The 24,825-nt window shown below is 34.5% G+C and overlaps 1 protein-coding gene across 9 annotated transcripts in view; it reads right to left on the reverse strand.

The window, feature by feature from the left end:
- Positions 1-24,825, reverse strand: part of Trak2 (trafficking kinesin protein 2) — a 63,760-nt gene that overhangs the window by 35,407 nt on the left and 3,528 nt on the right. For 2 of the 9 annotated variants that reach the window (XM_078017857.1, XM_040294702.2), the window contains exons 1-3: positions 11,930-12,172; positions 9,269-9,558; positions 624-818 (exon numbers count right to left, since the gene is read on the reverse strand). In XM_078017857.1, coding sequence (XP_077873983.1) covers positions 624-818; positions 9,269-9,359 — 286 coding nt within the window. In that variant the 5' untranslated portion in view covers positions 9,360-9,558; positions 11,930-12,172. Of the gene's footprint in view, positions 1-623; positions 819-5,346; positions 5,384-8,905; positions 8,993-9,268; positions 9,559-11,913; positions 12,174-19,839; positions 19,940-24,825 lie in introns of those variants that run through there. The other 7 variants (XM_078017853.1, XM_078017852.1, XM_078017855.1 and 4 more) reach the window with 7 other exon arrangements.

The following is a 24,825-nucleotide window of genomic DNA, read 5'->3' on the forward strand; positions in this document are numbered from 1 at the left end:
ACTATTCTCTCTAGATTCTTAAGAAAATAATGATGCTTACTATATAGTAGTACATGTATTTCTCCTTGGCTTGATCAAATTACTTATGTATCTATGAATTGTGCTCCTTAATGACTGAAAATTTCTGGGACTGTGTTTTACAAAGCTAATGGCACACTATTGGGATAATAAAAGTTGATGTACACAGGGATATTAAAATTTTTAAAAATTTCACTACTTTTTAAAAAAGTTCTCTTTTCTATTCAGTCTGAGGAAGATATCAAGTAAAAGAGGAAAGAAACAAAAGCATACTTGCAATGCTGGCCACTCAGCATCAAAAGGATGATAACCTTTCTGTTAAATCAGTTAGAATTAAAGCAGGTATACAGCAAGCAATGCTACTAAATGTCAAATGTTTCAGAAGTCAATACCAAGATACTCATGATCTTCATTTCCATGGACAGACTCTATTTTTCTTTTCCCATTTTTTTATTAGAGCTTTACAATTATACATAGTAGTTGGGTTCATTCTGACAAACTTATACATGCATGGAAACTGACTTCAGTTCATGATTCTCTCTTTTTCCCTCTAGTACTGGTCAGACTCTAAATAGGTAAAACAAACAAATAAATAAAATACTCACTCATGTAACGGAAAGTCTCTTCAGCAAGGACTGGAGAGAGGGCATCAGATGCATGGTGCTGGTGCTGTGGCGACTGTGTCCAGTCCTGATTTTCATACAGAAAGAGTGAGTCTACTCTTAGCTTATACTGTGGTAGCTGTTCTTCTAGCAGATTCACCAGCTCAACTTCAGGGAGATCCTCATTGGAGCAGACATCTAAAGAGGAGATACCATGAAATGAACCAGTGCATTTCAGTTTCTTGGGCTACAGAAAAAAATTGATGAAATTAGTTTTTCAAAAGTAGGAAACCAAAGAGACATGAGACAAGATAACTTCTCTACTGATCTTTATTAACATGTTCTAGTACAACCGTTAGTCTCTCTCTAGATTTCTTTAAAAAGAGAACTTCCAAGGTAAAAATGATAACCACAGGGCTGGGGTTGTGGCTCAGTTGTAGAGCACTTGCCTCACAGTTGTGAGGCACTGGGTTCGATTCTCAGTACTGCATATAAAAAAATGAATAAAATAAAGTCCATCAAACAACAAAAAATTTTTTAAAAAATGACAACCATAAAATTTAATTACACATTATCTAAAAATATACTGCTTAGTGATAATAAAACTATGTTCTTAAAATTTTAAATGAATTGGAACAAATTTCTTATTTCTTCCTTATCAATCTATTTAACACTGTTTTTAAGAGTTCTCACCTTAACTTATATGCTAGAGGCAAGGGGAGCAACATGAAACCACCAGCAGAAAATAGCCAATTCAAAAGGGATTAAATTACAGTTTCTCTAATAATAAAACTTCAATTCATAGAAGGAATCTTCAAAATCTGGAAAAATTACATTTTAGTATATTTGACAGCAAAGTAAGTACTTGATCATTTTTTATTTTAAAATGTGATATACAGAAGCCCTTACTATATTAGAAGAAATTTTAAAAGGGGAGGGAAAAAAAATTTCTTCACTTTTATAGCCTTAACATAATATAAATTTAGTATGATACAAAGAACATCAACTTGTAAGTCAGATAGTCCTGAGTTTGAGTCTGCCACTGCATGATAACTTATATAATCTCTATGCATCATTTCCTCATCTATAAAATGGAGACAGTGACAGTATCTGGTGCTTTCATGGCTGCTCTATGAACTAAGTGAGATAAATGCATAAAAAATACCTATATTTAGGTTCAATACCTGGCACACCATGAAGGCATCTCTAAATGTTAGTTATTTCTATTACTATTTTGCAACTGAATTTTTTTTTTAATACCTAGACATCAAATCAAGGCTTCAGTTCCCATAGAATCTAAATAATCACAAAAAAATCAAGGGCTGGGGATGTGGCTCAAGCGGTAGCGCGCTCGCCTGGCATGCTGCGTGCTGCCCGGGTTCGATCCTCAGCACCACATACCAACAAAGATGTTGTGTCCGTCGAGAACTAAAAAGAATAAATATTAAAAATTCTCTCTCTATCTCTCTCTCTCTCCTCTCTCACTCTCTCTTTAAAAAAAAAAAAATCAATGGTAGGCACTTCAGAAATCATCCACTATTGCCTCCTAGATAAAAGAAACTAAGACTTAAAAATGAGTGAGTTGCTGAGGACCACTGGATTTGTGTCTCAATTTCTTATCCAGCACTATGCCTACTCAACTACAGGTCATGTCTTAATTGCTGTCTCCCATTTACTTATAGGACAAAGGCTTACCACTACACTTGTCCTAGAAGGCAAGTTCATACACATCATGTCTCTACCATTCCACATTAGTCTCATGTACCTCCTAATTCCTTCAGGTGCCTAGCCTAACTTATTTTTCATTCTTTTGGTACTGGGGATTGAACTCAGGGCTATTCAACTGCTGAGATACATCCCCAGGCATATTTTGTACTTTATTTAGAGACAGGATGTCTCACTGAGTTGCTTAGTGCCTTGCCTTTGTTGAGGCTGTCTTTGAACTTGTGATCCTCCTGCCTCAGCCTTGCGAGCTCCTGGGATTACAGGTGTACACCACTGTACCTGGCTTATTTTTCATTCTTAATACTAGAAAGAACATGGAATTTGGCATTAGACCTAGTTCCTAAATCTGATTTCTCCACTTATTGGCTATGGAATGTTAGACATATGACTTACTTTTTCTGAAACTTAATTTTCCCCATTTGTAAAATAAAGAGATCATTTTCTACACACAGCAGTTAGAAGTAACAAAACAAAACAAAGAAACAATTAAGGCACCCAAGGTAATGATTGGCACATAGTAGGTACCCACTGAATACTACTCATATCACTATTCTCTCACAGGCCCACTGTCCCTGAATACAAGTTGGATTTTCTTCTTTTTGTGTCTGTTCCTGGCTTCCTGTTCCCAAGACTATCCATCATTTAACACCTTCCAAATTTAGCCATTTATATAAAAAAGAAAGAGTTATCCCTTTTAACATGCTTAAAATACTAGGGCTTAAAATAGAGAAAATACAGGATGTGGTATCTATCCTCTCATTTTTAAGAGATCTGATATTTCCTTTGTGGGTGGTATAAAGGAACATGCCCTAACTCTGGCAAAAAACAACAACAACAACAAAACCCACCACCATCACCACCACCACCACAACAAAACCAACCAAGAAACCCCCAACAAAGTATATAAGAATACAAAGCTTAAAAGAGTAAACTTATACTACTTGACCTGAACTTACCAATTACAGTTATTATTATTTTTTTGGTACCGGGGATTGAACTCAGGGGTACTCGACTGTACCTTCGCACCAGCACCAACTACAATTTAATGAGTCAAATACAATGAGGCTAGCAACATCGGGCATTCCTATGCACCCAGAAGAATAAGCAGTGGCTTCATAATCCCAAGGAGAGATGAGGTTCATTTAAACTTTAATTATAATTCTGCTAAAATTTGGGAGTTTTCTTTTAGTAAGTGTTAATGAAATCCTCCAAAAGTTCAAACTCACCAATTTCCTGCTTCTAAAATGTAATTTAAAAAATTAGGGTACAATCCAGGTTTAGTAGATAAATATTCTTCAGACTAGTTCCTCCTACTTGCTTACATATTCTGATGTACTCTTTTTTTTTTTTTGGTACTGGGGATTGAACTCAGGGGCATTCAAACACTGAGCCCCAGCCCAGCCCTATTTTGTATTTTATTTAGAGACAGGGTCTCACTGAGTTGCTTAGTGCCTCACTGTTACTAAGGCTGGCTTTGAACTCATGATCCTCCTGCCTCAGTTTCCCAAGCTGCTGGGATTCTGAAGTACTATATTATTCTTCTTTTTGTAACAAACTTTACAACCCACCCTTTACAACCTTATCTTCCAATGTCTCCCCATCAAACCTACTTCTTTCTATTCACATTGCCTCCATTTAGGTTCAGGGCTTCATTGTTCCTCTTAAATAGGTCCTCAGTATTGGTCTGCATGCATTGCACTCAACTCACCCTCCAAATCATCTATCACTCTCCTACTTAAGGCTAGGAGAGATTTAGTGGGGCAACATGGTGTGTGCCTGCAATCCCAGTGGCTTGGGAAGCTAAGGCAGGAGGATTTCAAATTTAAAGCCAGCCTCAGCAATTCAGCGAGTCCCTAAGCAATTCAATGAGACCCTTTCTCTAAATGAAATACAAAATAGGGCTGGGGATGTGGCTCAGTGGTCAAGTGCCCCTGAGTTCTATGCCTGGTACCAAAGAGAGAGAGAGAGAGAGAGAGATTTAAATTTCATCTAGCCAGTAGAGAAAAACCTCATGGAATATTTTGGGCAATGAATAAAGATTTCAGAAGGGCCACGCCTACTGGTAGTAGGAGTATATTAATGCTATAATAAAGAATATTAGAGTATGGTACAGATATCCACATAACAGCCACAAAAATATTAACCTTATCAGCAAATAATCCGCCCAAAACAAATTTTTAACACTCGTCCAAGGAAGACAACAAAATCCAAATAGCTAACAATTTAACAGTTATAATACTCAGCATCCCATTAAAAATTGCCAGATATTGCAAAGATTAAACTAATTTAAATCCATAATCAGATGAAAAATGCGGCAAGAAAAAAACTTGGTAGTGACAGAGATGACAGATTAGCACAACATTAAAACAGTTAATAATTAATGTGTTCAAAGATTTAAAAGAGAAACATGAATTTAACAAGAAACAAAAGATATATCTATAATTATAAAACCAGGATAAAACTGGAGTACAATCTCAAAAATGAAAAATTCACTAGATGATTAACCAATTAGATATTCTCTAGAACAAAAGAATAGGAAAATCTAAAGGCATAGAAATGGAAATTATCCAAAATTAAGCATAGGATGAAAAAGACTGGGGGAAATTAAAAAGAACATCAGTGACTGCTTCACAATGCCAAACATACATGCAATCAGCGTCATAGAAGAGGAGGAGAGAGGTGAGAATCAAAAACATATCTGAAGAATAGCCCAAAACTTCCAAATTTAATTAAAACTATAAACCCATAGTTTAAAGAAACTCAACAACTTCAAGCAGGATAAACAAAAGGAAAACCAGACTAAACCAAACAGCAAAACACCAATGATAGAGAGAAAACTCCTAAAAGCAGAGAAAAGGGATACATTACATTAATGTAATGTATTTCATTGTATTAAAAAAGAATGAACTAACACTAATTCACTGGACAGAGTGCAACGTAGATAACAATGGAAACCATCATTAAAATATGAAAAAAAAAAGGTCAACTTAAAATTATTTACCAGTGAAAACATCTTTCAAAAAAGGTGAGAATTTCTTCTTTTTTTTCCCAGACAAGCAAGAAATAAAAAGTGATAGAAATGGTAAATCTGTGGGTAATAAGCCTTTGGTCTCATAATTTATAATTAAAGTTTTAAAAGAAAAATAATAAAAGTATAACATGTATAACATATGTAGATATAAAAGGCATGACAATAGTAATACACAGAATGGTAGGGGAAATGAAAGAATATTTTAAGAATACTACATGAAATACTATAATGTTATCTGAAGATAGGCTGTGATCAATCATGATACATATTTCAAGCTAGAGCAGCTATTTAGACAAAGATATAGCTACTAAACCAACAATGGAATTAGAATGGAATCTTTAATAGAATACTCAATTTTTCAAAATGAGGACAAAAGAAAGAACAAATAGAAAACAAATTGTAGCACAGTAGACTCAACTAAATTAATAATTACATTAAAAGTAAATAATCTAAATGTTATAATTAGGAAGCAGAGACTGTCAGACTGGGTTAAAAAAAGACAACAATTCAACTGCAATTTACCTGTACAAGGTGTTCTTTAAATGGAAAAATTTATACACACACACACTCTCTCTCTCTCTCTCTCTCTCTCTCTAACAAAACATTAGTAAATCAATCTTGCAATATGTGGAGAGCAAAAATATTTCAATTTTATTCACTTTAAGTAATTTTATCATAAATATTTTATTATTTATTACTTTTATTTCTGATCTTACTTAGGATGACTCAATTTGATAAAGGGAATTCTTGAGACAACATCTGTGAAAGGCTAATTTTTCTCCTAAGAATGGAAATACGGCAAGAATATCTGTTCTTATGATTATACTACCAGTATGACTCTGCACCATGTACAGCCAGAGAAAGGAGAAGTTGTGCTTCATTTGTGTACAATGTGTCAAAATGAATTCAACTGTCATGTATAAATAATTAGAACAAATTAAAAAATAATAAAAAAAGAATATCTGTTCTTACCACTTTTATTCAACAATATAATGAGATCCTGTCCTAGTCAATGGGGCAAGAAAAAGAAATAAAAAGGCATCCAGATTGAAAAGCAATATGTAAAACTGTCTCCATTTTCGGATGACATGATGGTATCTATAGAAAATACAAAGGAATCTACCAGAAAGTTACTAAAACTAATAAGAAATCCAGGCAGTTGCAGAATACAAGGTTAATATAAAAATATTTCATTTCTATATGCCAATAACAGTTGAGGGATGAAATTAAAGAAGTAATGCCCTTTAAAAACAAAAATATATAAGATTAAATTTTATAAAATGTAAGACCTGAACAATAAAAACTAAAAAATACTGTTAAGAGAAATTAAAGAAAACTTAAAAAAATGAAAAGATATATCAAGTTCACGGATTGAAAGATCCAAAATTCTCCAGATGTCAATACTCTATGAAATGACTTATGCAATTCCATTCAAAATTCCAACATTCCTTTTTGGTAGAAATTAAAAGCTATATCTAAAATTTATGTAAAAATGTGAAAGATCTTGAATGGTCAAAATAATTTCTGAAAAAACCAAAATTAGAGGATTTACATTACCTGATTTCAAGATTTACTAGTTAGAGTATCAAGACAATGTAATATTTCTGTAAACATAGACTTGGTGAGTAAAGCAAACAATAGAGTCCAGAAACAGACACACATATATATGAACTAAGTGACCTGCAATGGAATTACCAAGATAATTTAATAAATTTAAAAGATAGTTTTTTCAATAAATGGTACAGGAACAACTAAATATTTGATTGGAAAAAAATATACATACAAAAAAAAAACCTAGATCCTAACCTCATTTTATACTTAAAAGTAACTATAGCCAGGTATTGGACATATTCCTGTAATCCTAGCAGCTTGGGAGGGTGAGGAAGGAGGATCTCAACTTTGAGGCCAGCCTCAGTAACTTATAGGGAGCCCCTAAGCAACTTAGCAAGACTATCTCAAAATAAGAAATAAAAAGGACTAGGATATGGCTCAGTTTTGAACACCCCTGGTACAAAAACAAAAAACAAAACTATTAAATGGACCACTGACCCAACTGTAGAATCAAAAACTATAAAACCTTTTAGAGAAAACAGGACAAAATCTTAGTGATTTTTTATATATGCAAAGATTTCTCAGAATGGCACAAAAAATGAACTGTTAAAGCAAAAATTGCTAAAATAAACATCAAATTTAAAATCTCTGCTTTTTAAAAGATATCATTAATAAAAGGGAAGGAAGCTAGTTAGAGAAAATATTTGCAATCCATTTGTCTAACAAAGATCTTACATCTAGAATATATAAGGAACACTTATAATTCAGTATATACAATTCAATAGTAAAAGGTTTTTTAAAGAAACATGCAAATGACTTGCATAGAAAATTCAAAATGATATCCATAAATGGACAATAAACATATGAAAAGATGCTAAACATCATTAGGCATCAACAAAATCTAAAATAATACAACAAAGTGAAGCCAGTACACATCTACTAGATGAACAAAAGCAATGACCTTATCAGTACTGATGATGGTGAGCAAGCTGCAGCCTGGAGTGCCAACTCCAGCTTGCTGCCTCTGCCTGGTTTTATAAATCAAATTTCACTGGAACATATTCACACTCTTTCTTTTATGTATTCCCTATGGTTGCTTTTCTGCTTTAACAGAGATGTTGCAATTTCATAGTAAAAACAAATGAACTACTATGCTAACCTTAACACAAGTGGATAAATCTCAAAAACATTTTGTAGCACAAAAAAAGCCAGCACAAAATTTTTAATTTATCTATAATTCCAGAATAAGCAAATTTAATCTATTGTGGCAAAAAGTAGATGTATGATGTCTGGAGCCAGAAGTAAGGAGTGGAAAGATTTGGTTACAAGGAAACTTATGTAGAAAGATAAAAACGTTCTAAAACTTTGATTGTACTGGTAGTTATATGAGTGTATACATTTGTAAAAACTCAAACTGTACACTTAAAATGGGTGTTTTTATTGTATTTTAATAAAGATGGTTCAATAAAGCTGATTTTTAAATTTTTTTTTAACAATACTGGGGGTTGAACCCAGGGCCTCTGTACTACTAAGCTATATATCCCCAACCCTTTTTATTTTTTATTTTGAGATGGGGTCTTACTAAGTTGCCCAGGCTGGCCTCAAATTTTCAATCTTCCTGCTTCAGCCTCCCAGCCATACAGCTGAACTAAAGAAACAAAACAAAAAAACATAACTTTGGGTTTGGATGGCTGTCAGTATTTGGAATTTTTTTGATTTTTTAAAAAAGTGGTACTGTGTGTTACATAACATTCCCATCTGGTTTTGTAGCTATATCCCATATTTAATATATTAACACATCTTCAGCAAACATGAATATTCTCAGATAAATCTAGAAGAGACCACAGAAACCAGAGAAATGAGTTTTAGAACCAAAGTTTAGAAAAAACTTTTTTGAGTGTTCTGAGTTTGTTTGTTTGTTTGTTTAAATTTAGCATTGCATATGAGGTGTTAAGGTTCTGTACCTATGTTTGCATACCCTGTAAGTCCCAAGAGGTTCTTGTATGCGAGGCACTGTTGTCAGGTGCTGGTAGGGTACACAAACACAGGTAACCCTGTTTTTGTCCTGTGGTGAGATAAGAAGATTGGTGAGGCAGTCTTTGATCACCAGTGCACCAGAGGGCATATGGAAGTCAGACACAGACACAGAATAGCATACAAGGGAGATTTTGATAATGCGAAAGGAGACCAGGGTATGGAGAGATTAATTCAGTCCAAGGAAACCCAGCCAGAGAGGGAGGCTGAAGTTTCATCATGGCAGGTCATATAGGGTAGACTGAGTGAGGTATCTGCATATTATCCTATAAGCAACATTACTTTGATATTATCAAATTGGACTTACCAGTGATGCTCTCCGAGTCTCTGTGATTGCTACTCATGAGGTTCTCTTCACCTGTTGGTGATGTAAAAATGGCATTCTGCGACTGACTCATGCAGGATCCTTTCTTGCTTTGGTTGAAAAGGACAGCTTTGGTATGAATCAGAGTAAAGGAAATCCATCAAGCCATTTAATAAAGAAATAGAAGTAGGCATATGGATATTTTCTTTTGCACAGATTTTCTCTGATGAGTCAAACAGCATCTGCAGCAATGAGTGCTCTCATGTGATTATCATCACTTGGACAGTCATGACCTAAAACAAAGAACAGATCACACGACTAGGATTCAGCATGTTCTTTAATAACAGTAATCTACCTGGCAAGTCTGTCATTAAAAATATTTTTCTAATGATATACATAACAATATGCATAAATCTCAAAGGAATTATGCTGAAAAAAGTCAAGACTGAAAAAGTATATCATTTATGATTCCATTTAAATAAAAATTCTAGAAAAAATTCAACTTATCTTCAGTGACAGAAGGCAGATCAGAAGCTGACTGGATTGGGGGAGAAATTACTAAAGGGCAGGAGAAAAAGTCTGGAAGATGATGAATATGATCATTATTTTGATTGTAGTGATGACTTTATGTGTGTTTGTGTGTGAAATGTGATCAAATTGCATACCTAAAACATGCAGTTTGGTGCATGTTAATTGTTTTTCAATATAGCTATTTACCTTATTTTTAAAGGAAATCAACTGTTTAAAAAAATACAATAACATAGTATAGGGACTAGAACATATAGAGAAGTAAAATGCAGTACATTTTACATTTTAAAGAAATACAATAATAACATAGTATAGGGACTAGAACATATAGAGAAGTAAAATGCATAGAGGCCAGGAGGGAAAAACAGGGGCATCCTGCTATAAGGCTTTTATACTTTATGTCAAATAGTAAAATACCATTTAAAGGTAGACTGTGATAAATTAAAACAGGTATTTTATAAACCTGAAAGTAAGCAATGACATAAGTCATTAAACAGGTATTTTATGATAAGTTAAACAGGTATTTTATAAACCTGAAAGTAAGCAATGACATAAGTCAAGAATTATATATACCAAATCAACAACAGAGATGAAATGGAATAACAATTTAGGTTTCTTAGCCTGGCCACTATTGTCATCTTTAGTCATTTGGGTAACATGGCTCAGCAGCATCTCTGTCCTGTACTGACCAGGTGTTATAAGAAAAAATTATTTATCCAAAGTACATGTATGAAGACATGAATTGGTGTGAACATACTTTATATATAAACAGAGATATGAAAAATTGTGCTCTAAATGTGTAATAAGAAATGTAATACATTCTGCTGACAGTTATTAAAAAATAAAATCAATTTAAAAAAGAAAAATTATTTTCAACTTCTAAGAAAGCATTTTTTAAAAAGTAATAAGTTACAGATTTGCTTGTGAAAAGGGAAGAGTGGGGAGGGAGACAGCAAAGAGAAGGAAGTGAAAAGCAGGGAAGAGGAAGAAGATAAAAAGGAAAATGATAAAAGCTAAGTACTCTCATACTGGTCTGATTTAAACTGATTTTTAAAAAGAACTGGGACTCTTTTAATCATATTTTAATCAAAAACCACTGTGAAAATCTAATAATAACCTGAGATCTTCTATCCACCAGTTAATTACATACAAGCTAGTTTAATCTTATGTTTACATTACCATTTCTATTTTTTAACTTCTATTTTTTTTTTGTATTTATATATCACACAAGAACACAAAAAACTGTATCTAAGTTTTGACAATGGATTCCAGACTTTGTTCTAGAGAACTGCTTTTTAATTAGCTCTGGAGGTTTTGTTAATGGTTTGGTCTGAACCCTTACACACAAGAATAGAGAAAACCAAGTTGAACACAGAACTAAGATCACTTTAAGAGTCATGTAGGAAGAATGTAGATCTCCAGGACAATCCAGGAACCTGTCCATCCTGTACACTATGAAGCAGGTCAGAGACCTGCAAATGGAATGCTCTTCCTGGTAACTACTTAGAACATGCCATAGTCTAAATCTGAACTCAGTAAAATCAATTTGGAGTAGCAGCAGTAAACACAGTACAAGTATGCACCTTGGCATAATTCAAGTCTGAATTTTAATCCCATTTTCTGCTTTTCTTGCACATAATTTATTATTTTTGAGTCTCACTCTTTATTGCCAAGATGGGAATATTAACTACCCTTAAGAGAAAGGTCATATATGAGGATTAAATTAAAAAATAAACAAACAAACAAAAACTTCCCTTCTTGGAACCTGACACATAGGAGATGCCCATTCCTTTCAGCTTCTCCCTACTACAGCTTGGGCCTGAAGAAAAGATGATGTTTTCTACCTAATATTTCTTAGGTTTCTGCAATATTCAAGTATGGAACAAATGCATCTGAAGATTACTTGAGTAATCTTTTTTGTGATCCTGGAAATGAAGTAACTTGGGAATATAGTAACAGTGTCATAATGTTGGAACTACCTAGGGTATTATTATCAAAGCTCATTCCTTTGCAATTCTGAGGAAGGTTTTCTTATAATAGAAAGTCTTAATTTTCTCCATTACATAGTTGTTATATTAGCTCCTATAGCTGCAAACTCAGTGGCTTAAATAACCACCCACCCAGGTCTTATCTTACAGTTTGGAGGTCAGAAGGACGAAACTGTTTCACTGGACCAAATACCAAGATGTTGGCAGGGCAGTGTTCTCTCCCTCTGGAGGCCCCAAGGGAAAATCCATTCCCTTGCCTCTTTGACCCTTTACAGCTGTACTTCTTGGCTCAGGGTCTCTTCCACCATCTTCAAAGCCAGCAGCACAACATCTTCAAATCTCTTTCTCTGCTTCCATTGTCCCACTGCTGCCTTTTTTGCCAAAATCTCCCTTTGCCTCCTTCTTATAAGGACACTTGTAATTATGTTTAAGGTTCAACAGGATAATCCAGGATAATCCATCTTAAGATCTTTATTTAGTCATGTCTGCAAAAATCCCTTTTGCTTAATGTAACATTCACAGGTTGTAGGAGTCAGGTCTGGATACCTTTGAGGGCCATTTTTCAGCCTACCACTGTGGTTAAGAACATGAATTCTGCAGCTACAGTGCCTTAGTCTGAATTGCAGAGCCACCACTTACTCATTATATGATCTTGGTCAAATTAATCTCATTTCTTCATCTGTTAAATGGGTCTAATAACAGGACTTACTTTTGTGGAGGTATAATGGGGATTAAATGAGTTATGAGGAAGTAATAGTAGCATCAGCCTCAGGGTGTTATGAGGTAATTACATGAGTTCACATGTACATACATCTTGGAATAATGCCACAGAATACAGTAAATGCTATATGAGTATTATTTGTTATTTCTATCACCATCAAAGTGCATTCTTATTGTCATTATGATACTATTATTGTACCTTACACAATGTTGGGTGCAATGGAAAATCTATTGACAGCTTGATGGCATCTTCTCTCAATATAAGTCACATTTACTTCCTGCCCTCTGACAAATTATGTTAAGTTCAGGGCAATCATTTTCTTTTAGTCTTTTAGATGTATGAATAAACAGAAGGCACAGTCAGAGTTCTGAACTTAGTAGAAGCTAAATTTTGACAAGCACAAACAACACATTTTCAGTATCTTTCCTAGTTTGTACACACATATTCTTAGTACTTCTTTGACAGCCACTTACTTTTTCTGCTAGATCTTAATTCAGTCGTTTTAGAAACAACTGCTCTTCTTTAAAAAAAAAAAAGTCAAGTATGCATTACTTAACAAAAAAGCAGGCCTCTGTAATTCATGCACATATAGGAGAAAAAAAGAAAATAAACTAACCAAAAAACTCATTTTAATAAGAATGAGACTTCAAGGCTGGGGTTGTGGCTCAGTGGTAGAGCATTTGCCTAGCTTGTGTGAGGTACTGGGTTCGATTATCAGCACCACATATAAATAAATTAATAAAATGAAGGTCCATTGACATTTTAAAAAATATTTAAAAAAATAAAAGAATGAGACTTAAAAAGACAAACCAAAAACAGGTTAGTAATATAAATATTGTTGGTAGAAAAAACATGGCAAATTACTTAGTTTAGCTCAGCCCTGGAACTAACTGATCAACAGTGAATGCCTAAATATAGGCCCTGTGCCTTAAAAAAAAAAAAAAAAAATCTTGCTACTTCCTTAAAACAGGATATTCTGGTGAAAACAAGGAAAGGGATAAAATAACTCAAGGAGAACAAACTTGAGGGAATGTAAAGTGTGGAAATACAGTAAATGCAATGACTTAATGAAACACTGATACTGGAAATATATTTCCAAATTTTATTTTACAAATGATTTTTGGGTATTAATTTGGCTGCTGATCTACATGTAGGAGTGAAAACAGTGCGGATCACCAACTCTGCAGCAGCCACCCAGGTAGTAGCAAACTAACCCAGACATAAGCTATGTAATTTTAAAAATAAAATAAATTCACCATGACCCTATATTACATAATAGATTGTTGACGAAGAATCATTAATGGTACTATACCTGGCTACACCAGACAAAATGTACTCCAAAGCTACAGTAATTTAAAAATCAAATAATGAGCCACATGAAGATTCCAGCAGGGCTTCTGTGCTAAAAGTTAGAGGGGGAAAAATGGCAATATGTGTGTGAAAGGGTGTCACCACCAAAATCCAGCCCAGCTAGGAATCAGCAGACCTCTTGAAGGCAGAGACCATACACCATGTCCAGCTGCAGTGAGTCCATAGAGAACTACACTGGCTACATTCCAGCATAGCTATTCTACCAGCAATTGTACAGAACAGCACAGCTATTCTTCTAGCAATCTCTTCCTCTTTTTTTTTTTTATAAATTGTCATTCAATTTATTGATCACTAGAGTTTTCAGAATATGAAACGCACAGAGGTAGCTCTACTTACAAACACTGGATTCCAAAAAGCTGTTAAATCCATCAGTTTAAACATCCAAAACCATGAAAGAGGTTTAGGCTAATGGGCTCGGCATTTCTTCCTATCTTATGTATTTTGAGCATTTTTTTTCTGTTTAGAATAAACATTTGTGGAGGCAAAACCCCTCCCTGCTACAATCTTTACTAACAGAAGGGTGGTAACCTCTGCATCACAGCTCTGCCTGCAGATAAAAGGCCTGGAACCCAAGGTGCCATCTGTAGTTTTCGTTAAGTTTCCACAGAGCACTTTCATTCACTACACTCAGCCTTTAAGGTGCTGAACTCCTAACCTTTACCTGAATTAACCTCTGACTAAGTAGGCATTCTATTTTAATAATGATCCTCTGCCAAAACCATTTCTGATAGCTTCTTTGCAGCTAAGCTGATCTGCATGAGATGAGGGGAATAACATTTATCTTTTTTTTTAAAGGAAGAGGGAAGGAAGAGAGGTCCAATGGAGATGGCAGCAGCTCAAAAAAACACAAGGAAATCCTAGGGAGTGTTCTGGCTTCCCCCTAACATGAAACTGAAAGTTTGAGCCAACTATTTACCTCTTGAAGGATCTGGACACTTGCTGACATTAGGTTACAGATATATTATTAGCTTATAAGGGCAGCTGCTACCAAGAATTAAGATCCAGGATATTAATAAAATGATGTTATTTTATTTTTAAATCTTTTCTTGTTATTATTGAGGTAGGGTCTCACTATGTTGCCCAGGTTGCCCTTGAATTCCTGGGCTCAAGTGAATATTCTGTCTCAGACTCCAGAGTAGCTGGGTCTAAGTACGTACCCTTGGCTTCATCTTTTTCTTAAACATAGAAAATAAGATCCTTTGATAAAAGTAATGGTTGAAGAAAGGAAAAGACGAATAGAGATCTTCAAAAAATGAGTAAAGCAGAGTAAAGGGCACTACAGAGTTTGTGGGTTTCCTGTTCTCCTCCCCACCACCCTACAAATTGGAAAAAATACCTCAAGCAGAAGCATTTTATACAATTGATTCTGGGGTTATTAAAATATGTTCTATACTTCTGGAACCAAATAAATCCTTCTCCAGCAAGTCAGAAAGTATTTTCTCTCAATGCTGACTAGCAAAATTTAGTTAGTAGATTAAATCAAAAGACACTATCAACTGGAAAATCTAGAAACACTTTATGGAAGATTAAGAAATGGACCAAACAATAGATATAATTATGCTGTCAGACTTAAGAGTATTACTTTATAATCTGTTCTTCAGGACTTAGTGTCAAATAAAACAGCTAAGAAGGTCCCTTGAAATGGAGCTTTCACGTAACAGTAAGAAATATACACGTTTTTAAAAGAACACCAGGAAAAAATCGTGGTTTTTATTATATCTATTAGCATATACTAATTATATAAAATAATGGCTTTGTAATATTTTCATACATGCATATAATTTGATCATATCCCAACAATAAAATGTAAATTGCTTTGGGTTGCTTAAAATGATCTTAAAGTCTTCAGTTATTTAAAAATTATTGTACTTAAAGCCTTTAAAAGGAGAAGGTCCCATGTGACAGATGCCAAAAGCAAAACTGTAGGCAATATTGCTCTACAAGTAAACATTATCACTGACACTAGGACATGCAATCTTATATGACCAGGAACAGGGTGTAACTTAAAAATGGGGGTGAGTGATGTTCAGGATGGAAGAATAGTTATTACAAACATATTTATAAACACATGTAATTTAAGAACTATTCTCCAATTATCTGCTTGTCTGTCATGTAACTACTTTAATAATGTAATCTCCTAGGCAAGAGACTTTCTAATTATATTACGTTTAGACATAATACTTGTTTTTCAAAACCAGTTGTCACAATCATCTCCAGGATTTCAAGATAAAGTTACTTTTGAATGAGAATTGACATGTGTTGGATGATTCTGATTTGCCAATGAAATTTTGGAAACAAATAAAAACAGATAATGTTTTGGATAGCTGTTGGCTATCTGCACCTCAGGAGACCATGAGATTCTGAGCTTGAAGATATAGTTAGTAGGTAGCTGAGGAAATTCAGGAATTCTCTTCTTTGACCTGCCTTTAATGGCTAGTATTCACCAGTTCTTCAGCATTTTCTCATGGACTCTCTCTTTTTTTCTCCTCAGGAATCCTTCTACTTCAAAGGTCTTAATTTCCCACTGTATGAGTCACTCCTCAAGTTTTCTCTTTAGTTCCAACTGGCATTTCATGACTTTAAATTGGAAATCTCAATATCAATTTATAATTGGTACCATAAATTCCCTACATTCTAAACTGAATTCCTTCTCACATGAAATCTGTTTTTTCCTGCTTCACTGGTAAGTTAATAAGTCATCCTTTCTTTCCTCAACCCCTGCTTTTCACTGGTTCCTGTGGATTTATTTTCCAAGGCTACTGTGCTGGTCTTACTTTAAACCTTTCTCTATCCTTGGGTACTACAAGAGCTTCTGACCTGGTCTGGCTTTCTTACTCTAAGCTAGCATAGCTCTTGGAATACAAATTGCTACCCCCATTCTTTCAGTATGCTGTTCCTATAATTCCAGTGTCTTTCGCCTCTAAATTTCTGGCAACTTGGGTTTCTGGTGCAGATTTTCCTATAAGGGAAAAATGTACTAACTCTATGGGAGACAAAATACACAATTCATTCAACAATTACATTATATATTAAGATCAGATATTCTGGCTTAATTACCATTTGTTAGTGAGTTTGTTTATTGTGACATACCTCCAGGCCTCTTCAACTTTGAGTATACTGAGAAAACTTCAGTTACTAGACCTGCACAACTGAGGAGGAGATAACACTGCACCATGAGAGTTTTCCTGAGCAGGAACTAGCTCTTTGACAATAACCGCTTTTAGATAAAGCATGACTTTATTAAAGAATATACCAAATGAAATTATACTGCAGAAGTTTTCTAAAATCAGCTTATAATAAATAGTAAACAATTTATAATATGAGCATAAGAGCTTTCTGAGTTTCAAATGAAAATGTTAAATATATTTGCATTTCTGATGCGATTTTAGTCTTTTCTATTAATAATAGCTAACACTGACAGAGCATTTACTGTGTGCCTAGTATCACATTAAATGCTTTTTGCCCATAATTCTCTTTCATTACCTTGCTTAAAAACTAGGAATAATGTCCAACTGTTTCTCTAAAGCTGGGGACCTCTAACCTCTAAGGTGTACAAGACTAGAAGTGTGGAGGACAAGAAATGTATATGTAGTTTGAAAAAAGCCTCAGATAATTCCAATACAATCCTATTTCTCCATTCCAATTTTTTAAAACACATACTGATTACTGAAGAAAGAAGAAATAAATAAGGGGGAAATAAACTCTGTCAAGTAGTTTACATTTGCTCTTAAAAATGAGTTATCTGGTCCCAAAATTGAGTAAATTTACTTCGAAGCAGAAGTGATCTGTGCTTTTAAATACATGATTTGCCTCTTTAAAAAGACAGTCCCAAATCTAAATTCAATTCTGCCTTTAAATGGTTATTCTACAACAACAACTACAACAAAAATACAGATCATTATTGTAAATAAGAAATAATTCTGTTACTTGTTTTGAGCTGTTAACAGTAATAAGCAGAATACTGATCAAAATAAATCCTTATTCCAGTAAATTCAGTCTACTTACATAGTACTATCTTGTAAATGACAGGCATTCAATAAATATGTTAGTGGTTGGGGTTGTAGCTCAGTGGTAGAGCGCTTGCCTTGCACAAATGAGGTACTGGGTTCAATCTCAGCACCACATGAAAATGAATAAGTAAAAAAAATAAAGATATTATGTCCATCTACAACTAAAAAATAGTTTAAAATAGATTAAATAAATGAATAGGCTATAGTTTAGTTGTATCCTTGCAGTCTACAATAGGACAAAAATTAAACTACATGAGAAACATGAGAATTAAGAGCATTTGAAAATTGATGTTTTCTTAGCCCTATCTACAAAAATCTACTAGGCCTCTTATGGGCTTGAGTAATAGTTGTATGCGTATGTGCAGGGGTATATCAATAAAGCCCATCATTTACACTATAGTTGCAAACATACCCTGGAGATGGAATTAACAGCATTGTGATAAACACCACAAACCTTCAATATATACATATATTTTTGGTTTTCCATATCTTATTTTTCTTTAAATGATGTTATTTTTGTTTATTTTGCAATCAGTATGCCATCTTTTACAATATGGCTTTAAATTTTATTCTATTCAATAGGTTTCAAAGAATAGTTTATTACATGCCTTAATAAAACATAAATATTTTCAAATTCAAATAGATGTTTAGTAATGAGAAAAGTTCACCTGAGAATTCATCATGTTAGAAATAATGAGGTGCCACAAGAAATCAAACATGTGCTTGAAATTGGGTGGGCAGAACCAACCTTTATTTCTGCTGAAGGGCTGCTGGGGAGCCTGGCTAGCAAGCCGACTGCAATCACCTGCATTTATCTTTTTAAAAATTTGTTCCACTTACTTGTGCATGACAGCAGAATGGATTTCAATTCATCATACACAAATGGAACGCAACATTTCAATTCTCTGGTTGTACACAGTTTTGAGACGCACCATTCGTGCAATCATACATGTACCTAGGGTAATAATGTCCATCTCATTCTGCCGTCTTTCCTACCCCTATAACCCATCTCCACCTTCCCTTTTACCAATTCAAAGTTCCTCCATTCTTCCCATCCCCCCTCCTCCATCAAGATCAGCATCCACTAATCAGAGAAAACATTAGGCCTTTAGTTTTTTGGGATTAGCTTATATCACTTAGCATAATATTCTCCAACTGCATCCATTTATCTGCAAATGCCATTATTTTATTCTCTTTTAATGCTGAATAATATTCCATTGTGTACCTATACCACAGTTTCTTTATCCATTCATCTATTGATGGATATCTAGGTTGGTTCCACAGTTTAGCTATTGTGAATTCAGCTGCTTTAAACATTGGTATGGCTATATCAGTATAGTATGCTGATTTTAAGTCCTTTGGGTATAGATCAAGAGTAGGGTAGCTGGGTCAAATGGTGGTAGTCTTCTTATTTTAAAAACATTGATGGTAAAATGTTTTCTATCTACTGTTAAGACATGATAATGAGGAAAAGTCCAATAAACTGCTATAGCAGGAAAAAGATATGTCTTTGTATAAAAAAGACTGAAAATAACCAGATGACTCACAGTCATTATCATGAATAGCATTTACAGCAATAATGCTGATATCCTCCAGGATTATAAGCTTTTAGTGTTCTTTTTCTATATATTAAATGATCGCAAATTAATATTTTTTCTTTTTAGATTGTACATCCACTTCTAATTTTGTTTCCTTTTCCTGTGAGGAGGCTATCAGGCATTACACTTCAGTGTTGCCAGTGTGCTTCTCCCCTTTCTAACCTGATGTTGGGCTAAGAAACCAGATAACCAGGTTATCAGAGAACTCATAAGGTGTCTGCTTGAGGCTGAACCGGAGGACCTGTTTTTCTATTCCTGGCTGGTTTCCCAAGAACCTCTGTCTTTCACCCCTTCAGCACCAGGGATTTAGCTGGCATTCTTTTCTTCCTTTCACACTATTGTCAACTGTTTTTCTCACCTGTGTTCTTTTTCCTAGGCTGGCTCTGAATACACACTGTTCTTTCTTTACTGCCTCCCAAGAAAAGCACAGGTCCTCCTCTTCTTTTGTGAGAATTTTACTGTTGATACAAGGAAATACAGAGTGCATTACAAACATGGAAAAAAAGGTTTGGGAAATCTTTAAATTTCTCACTGTGATTTTGTTCTTTATCAGTGTTTAATGAAGCCGTTTCTTGGATTATCCCAGAGGACAATGTGCTCCCTTGTCATTTCTCCCTCATTACACTCTGAGCTCCTTGAAGGAAGATATCTTTTATGTGTCTGAAATCTAACAGCAACTGACACATGAAAGATTGTAATACTCGTAATGCATTAAGCTTACAGATTAAAATGTCAACATTTAGTCAACATTTAATAACATTTAGATGTTTAAATAGATTTTCAATCCAACATCAACTAAATAAGTTGCCTCGAAAAACAAAATCCAGCTAAGATTGAACATTTTGAAGAAAACACTGTTATTTGTTTTATGAAAAACTCTTTATAAAAGAGTTGTGTTAGAGTGAACTATCATTTTTATAGTAATGACACAGTACCACTTTTCTAAAATAGCTAAAAGAATTGAAACTTTCTTTGGCTTTGATTAGTTTTTTTATGCTATCTACTAAGCATCTGCAGCTGATTATAAACACATTTAAAATAAGCGCTGCATCAAATGAGAAATGATTCAATATCTTCTTTTAAAAATTCACAACTGCTAAAATAAGCCTCATTTGTAGTCTTTGAATTTCATGACTAAAAAGAAAATAAAAGCAAATTCAGAGGTTTGGCCTAATGCTAGCTGAGAAAGATGAGAACGGTTGAAAAGATTTTTTTTTTTTAAAGTTGTTAAATTATATGCTTTAGGAACAGTAGCCCATCTCAGAGACATTTGTATTGGTTTCTAGGCTCCTCCTCCTCCCTTCCTCCAGACAGAGTGCTCTTTCTTAACCAACAAACTTCCCTTTGTTTTGATTTATAACACTGGCCTGAGGAACTCCAGCACTATACATGACATGCCTATGACAGAAAGTAGTAAGAGCAGAGAGCAGAGCTCTGCCACTTGGATTCCAAACATTATTTACTTGATATAAGAGATAAATTTTTAAGCAGTTCGTTTTCTAAGTTCACTTGCATTTTAATTATAAAGGAACAGTTAATTCTCCTGAAGGGTCACAAAACCACATGGAATGAAGCTCCTGAAAACAGTCACCAACCACAGGCCTCCCACCACAGGCATGTACTCCATGATTCTCTTAAATGCCCTTTTTCTTCTGACATAATCCCATACCACATCTCTCTTACTCTTCTCTGACCCCCCTCTCTGTTCTCCATTTCTCTCATTCCTCCAGTAAATTCACAAAATTTACAGCTAACATTCTCTCTAAATACTGAGCATTAAGTGTAAGCATAATTTCAATCATGCTCTTGCACACTTGTTGATGGGGGTGTGAAGTAGGTGCTTAGAAGACAAAAAGAGGACAGAAACTGACTTTTCATCATGTTTTTGCAATTTTTTGACCGTGTATATATTCATATCCAGTTTAAAAAAAACACTAAACATGAGTTCCATGTTATTTACATAACTCCTGCCTTATCTAAACCTTGCTCCACTGGCTATCCTTGTCCTCCACTAGCTTCACCATCTTCCTTAGCTTATTAACATGCTCAAAATCTTCCCCTTTACTAAAAACAGATAAAGTTACAAAAGTCTCCCTTTCCCAAGACTATAGGTTCCCCTCTAGCAACTTCCTCTCAGGAGATGCTTGCACAGCTTCTCCAAAGAGTGTTTTATTTTTTCCACCCCATCTCTCTTCATACACATCATTTCCACCATAACCTGATACTTCGGAAATCATTCTCTCTTCCTCTACCGAGAGTCCCTGCCAACCAATCTAACCCTACTTTGCCAATGGGTAACTCATTTCTGGTTCAGTGTTGATTGATGACTCTCTACTTAAGTTTCCTTCCATGGTTCCCCTGGAACCTACATCTTCCCAGGCTTGTTCTCAGATCCCTCGCTGGGTCATCCAACCCTCTCCTCTTGATCCTTAAATTTTATACTTTCCACAGTTCCGATAGTGACTATGTTTTTTGTTCTTGTTGCTGTTGGATTTGGTTTTAATTTTTTTTTTTCATTTACTGTTGTGCCAGCCAACTACCACCCCAGATTACACTGCAACTTCAGTTAATAACTCTCAAATTGGCTCTTCAGACTGCTTCCTGAGCTCCCCTCAAATATCCCACAGGTTATTTAGAATACACTGAATGCTAGATTCCTTCCTCTCTCACCCCACCACAGCCAATCCATTAATAAATCCTGTACAGTCAACTACCAATATACACCTCAAATCTACCCACTCTTCTGTCTTCTCTACCACCATCAGAGTTCAAGCCACTATCATCCCTCAGTTTACAAACCAACCTTGTAACAGGACTTCATGCTTAAATTTCTTGCTCCTCTTCCTTCTCTATAAGGCAGCAAGAATCATGTTTTAAAAACTAAACTCCTTCTTAAAAAAAAAAAAAAAAAAAAAAAAAGGTGGCATAATACCTACAATAAGTGTCACACCTCTAGTCACAGTCTTATAAGGTCTGGCCCAGCCTGGTCCCTGCCCATTCCTCCTCCCTCACCTTCTTGCACCACTCTCCTCCTGGTCATACTAAGCCACTGAGATAAATGCCTTTTGTCACTTCTTTTCACTTCCTTCTCCTGTTCTCTTTTACCTATGGGCCTCTGTAACTGTCATTTATCATACTTAGAATACTCTTCTTTCTTGTTCTTTATATGATAACTACTTTTCATCCTTCAGGTCTCAGCTTAAAAGTCATGCTTGGAGAGAAGTTACCAGTTCACCTGATCTGAAGTGGCCTTCCCTGCCCACCTTTGTTCTATAACAAAGCATCTCATTTGCATCTTTCATAGTACTATAATTTATTTCCTGGAAGTCCTCTTGCAAGAAAAGAGAAGATTCCATCTCCTCCCTTTCCTTCTCCTTACTGATCAGAACACAAATACAATGGCAGGAGATCAAGTAACTCAATAAATACTTGCTGAAATGAATTACTAACTAAATTGGTGGATGAATGAATACTTTCACCAAGTATAATTCATCAACTCCACTGTTACAAAAAATAACATAACATTCTTAATTTAGGCCCTATTTTAACTACTCCTTTACCTTCTATGATTTCAAAAAGCTTTCTAAAGAGTAAGAACTCAAAGTTTGGCAAACACTGGCAGAAAAATATAGATAAACTTCAAAAATCTCAACAATCATTATAAAGTGAATTAGTTCTACCTCTATACCTCTGGCAATTTCTGTATGCTCATTTTCTAACATAAATACAGGGCTAAACAGAATGTCTTCAAGGTTATATTAGTCAGTGGTAAAGCTAGGAATAAAGTCAGAACATTACATACGAAGCAGTCAGTTCTAAAATAAATACCAATAAAATAATCTCAATCAAACACTAGTCAGTCAGCTTTTTATTGAACAGCTTTCAATAAATACCATGTGAATTAAACTGAAAAGTACTAAAAAGAGATATACAGCCTCCGTGCAAAAGAAGGTTAAAGATTTAAGAAATCTAGTATTTATGGGGAAAGCACTCTATGATCTAGATTAGACATAATATCTAAGAAACCTAAGAAAATAAGATAACACCACTAGTTAACAAATATTTAATGGGTATTACAACCTGACAGTTCCATAGATAGTGTTGTGGGGAGAACCTTTTTCTGGCTTCACATAGGATGTAAAATTTTTATGGGTTTCTTAAGGATGAAAAGACTTTGATGAAAATGGAGTATATCTGTTAGAATAATGTAATTTTAAAAAAGCACACACACAAGCCTCCAAAAAGAGATCCAAAAGCAAGGTAGCAGTATAAAGACCAATCTGAGTGGTAAGGATTATGGGTAAGGTATTTGGAGATTTAAATCTGACTAGTTTAACATAAGAAGTCTGAACTTAATACTGTAGGAAACAAATTTCTAAATGGAAAGTGACATTGAGGAAAATAAATCCAGAGGCAGAATGGTGATAAATTTCAGGAATAGACAGAATGGAGACGGAAAAATAATTAGGACATTTTATCACATTATATATAGATTACTTTCATAAAGTCATAAAACAGATGAATGGCAACAGTAAGAGAGAAGGACTTGTGAAATAGTGAAAATAGAACTTATCAACTAATGATTTGGGATTTGATGATTTTTCTGTCTTCAGTGATAACCACATCTGGCATACACTTCAGTTATTCAGGCTTGAACCTTCAATTTCCTTGCATCTCACACTTGAAAGTTCTCTTCTCCAGAGTTTTGTTCCCCACCCCACAAACTGGCTTCTCCAACTTCCTTCCCCAACCACACAATATATTCCAGCCAAAACAAAGGACTGCATTTACTAGGTCCCTAGACACACCAGCAAGTTCCCAATTCTGTAATTTTGTTCATGCAATTTTGTCTATCTCTGATGTTCTCTCCCAATTCTGCAGATCCAAATTCTAACTATTCTTCACACAGCAGCTCAAATGCCACTTTTTCTACCAAGTCTTTCTGGAAGCCCAATTCAAAATAAGTAATTTTTCTATCACTCTACTTTTCTATAAAATACTTTTAAATCATCTCTTTATCATTTTCACTTACAAACTGTCTATCCCAGACACCAAACATACTCAATTTATATTTGTATTCCTCCCTGATTCTCAAGTAGTGAAAGGCTAAGACTCAGAAGATAGACTGCTTGAGTTGAGTCTTTGCTGTATATTAGCTAACATGAATTTAAGCAAGTTTCATAGCCTCTTTATGTTACTATATATTTATGTATAAAATGGAGATAACAGTAGGTAGTTTATAAGTCTCTCAGAGGATTGGGCTTAAATGGTGTAAGCATCATAAATGTCTATTAAATACATAAAATCATTGTTCATAGTGGAAAAATACAACTATAGTTGTATA

This window comes from Ictidomys tridecemlineatus, chromosome 7 (genome assembly GCF_052094955.1).
Source record: "Ictidomys tridecemlineatus isolate mIctTri1 chromosome 7, mIctTri1.hap1, whole genome shotgun sequence".
Lineage (NCBI taxonomy): Eukaryota > Metazoa > Chordata > Mammalia > Rodentia > Sciuridae > Ictidomys > Ictidomys tridecemlineatus.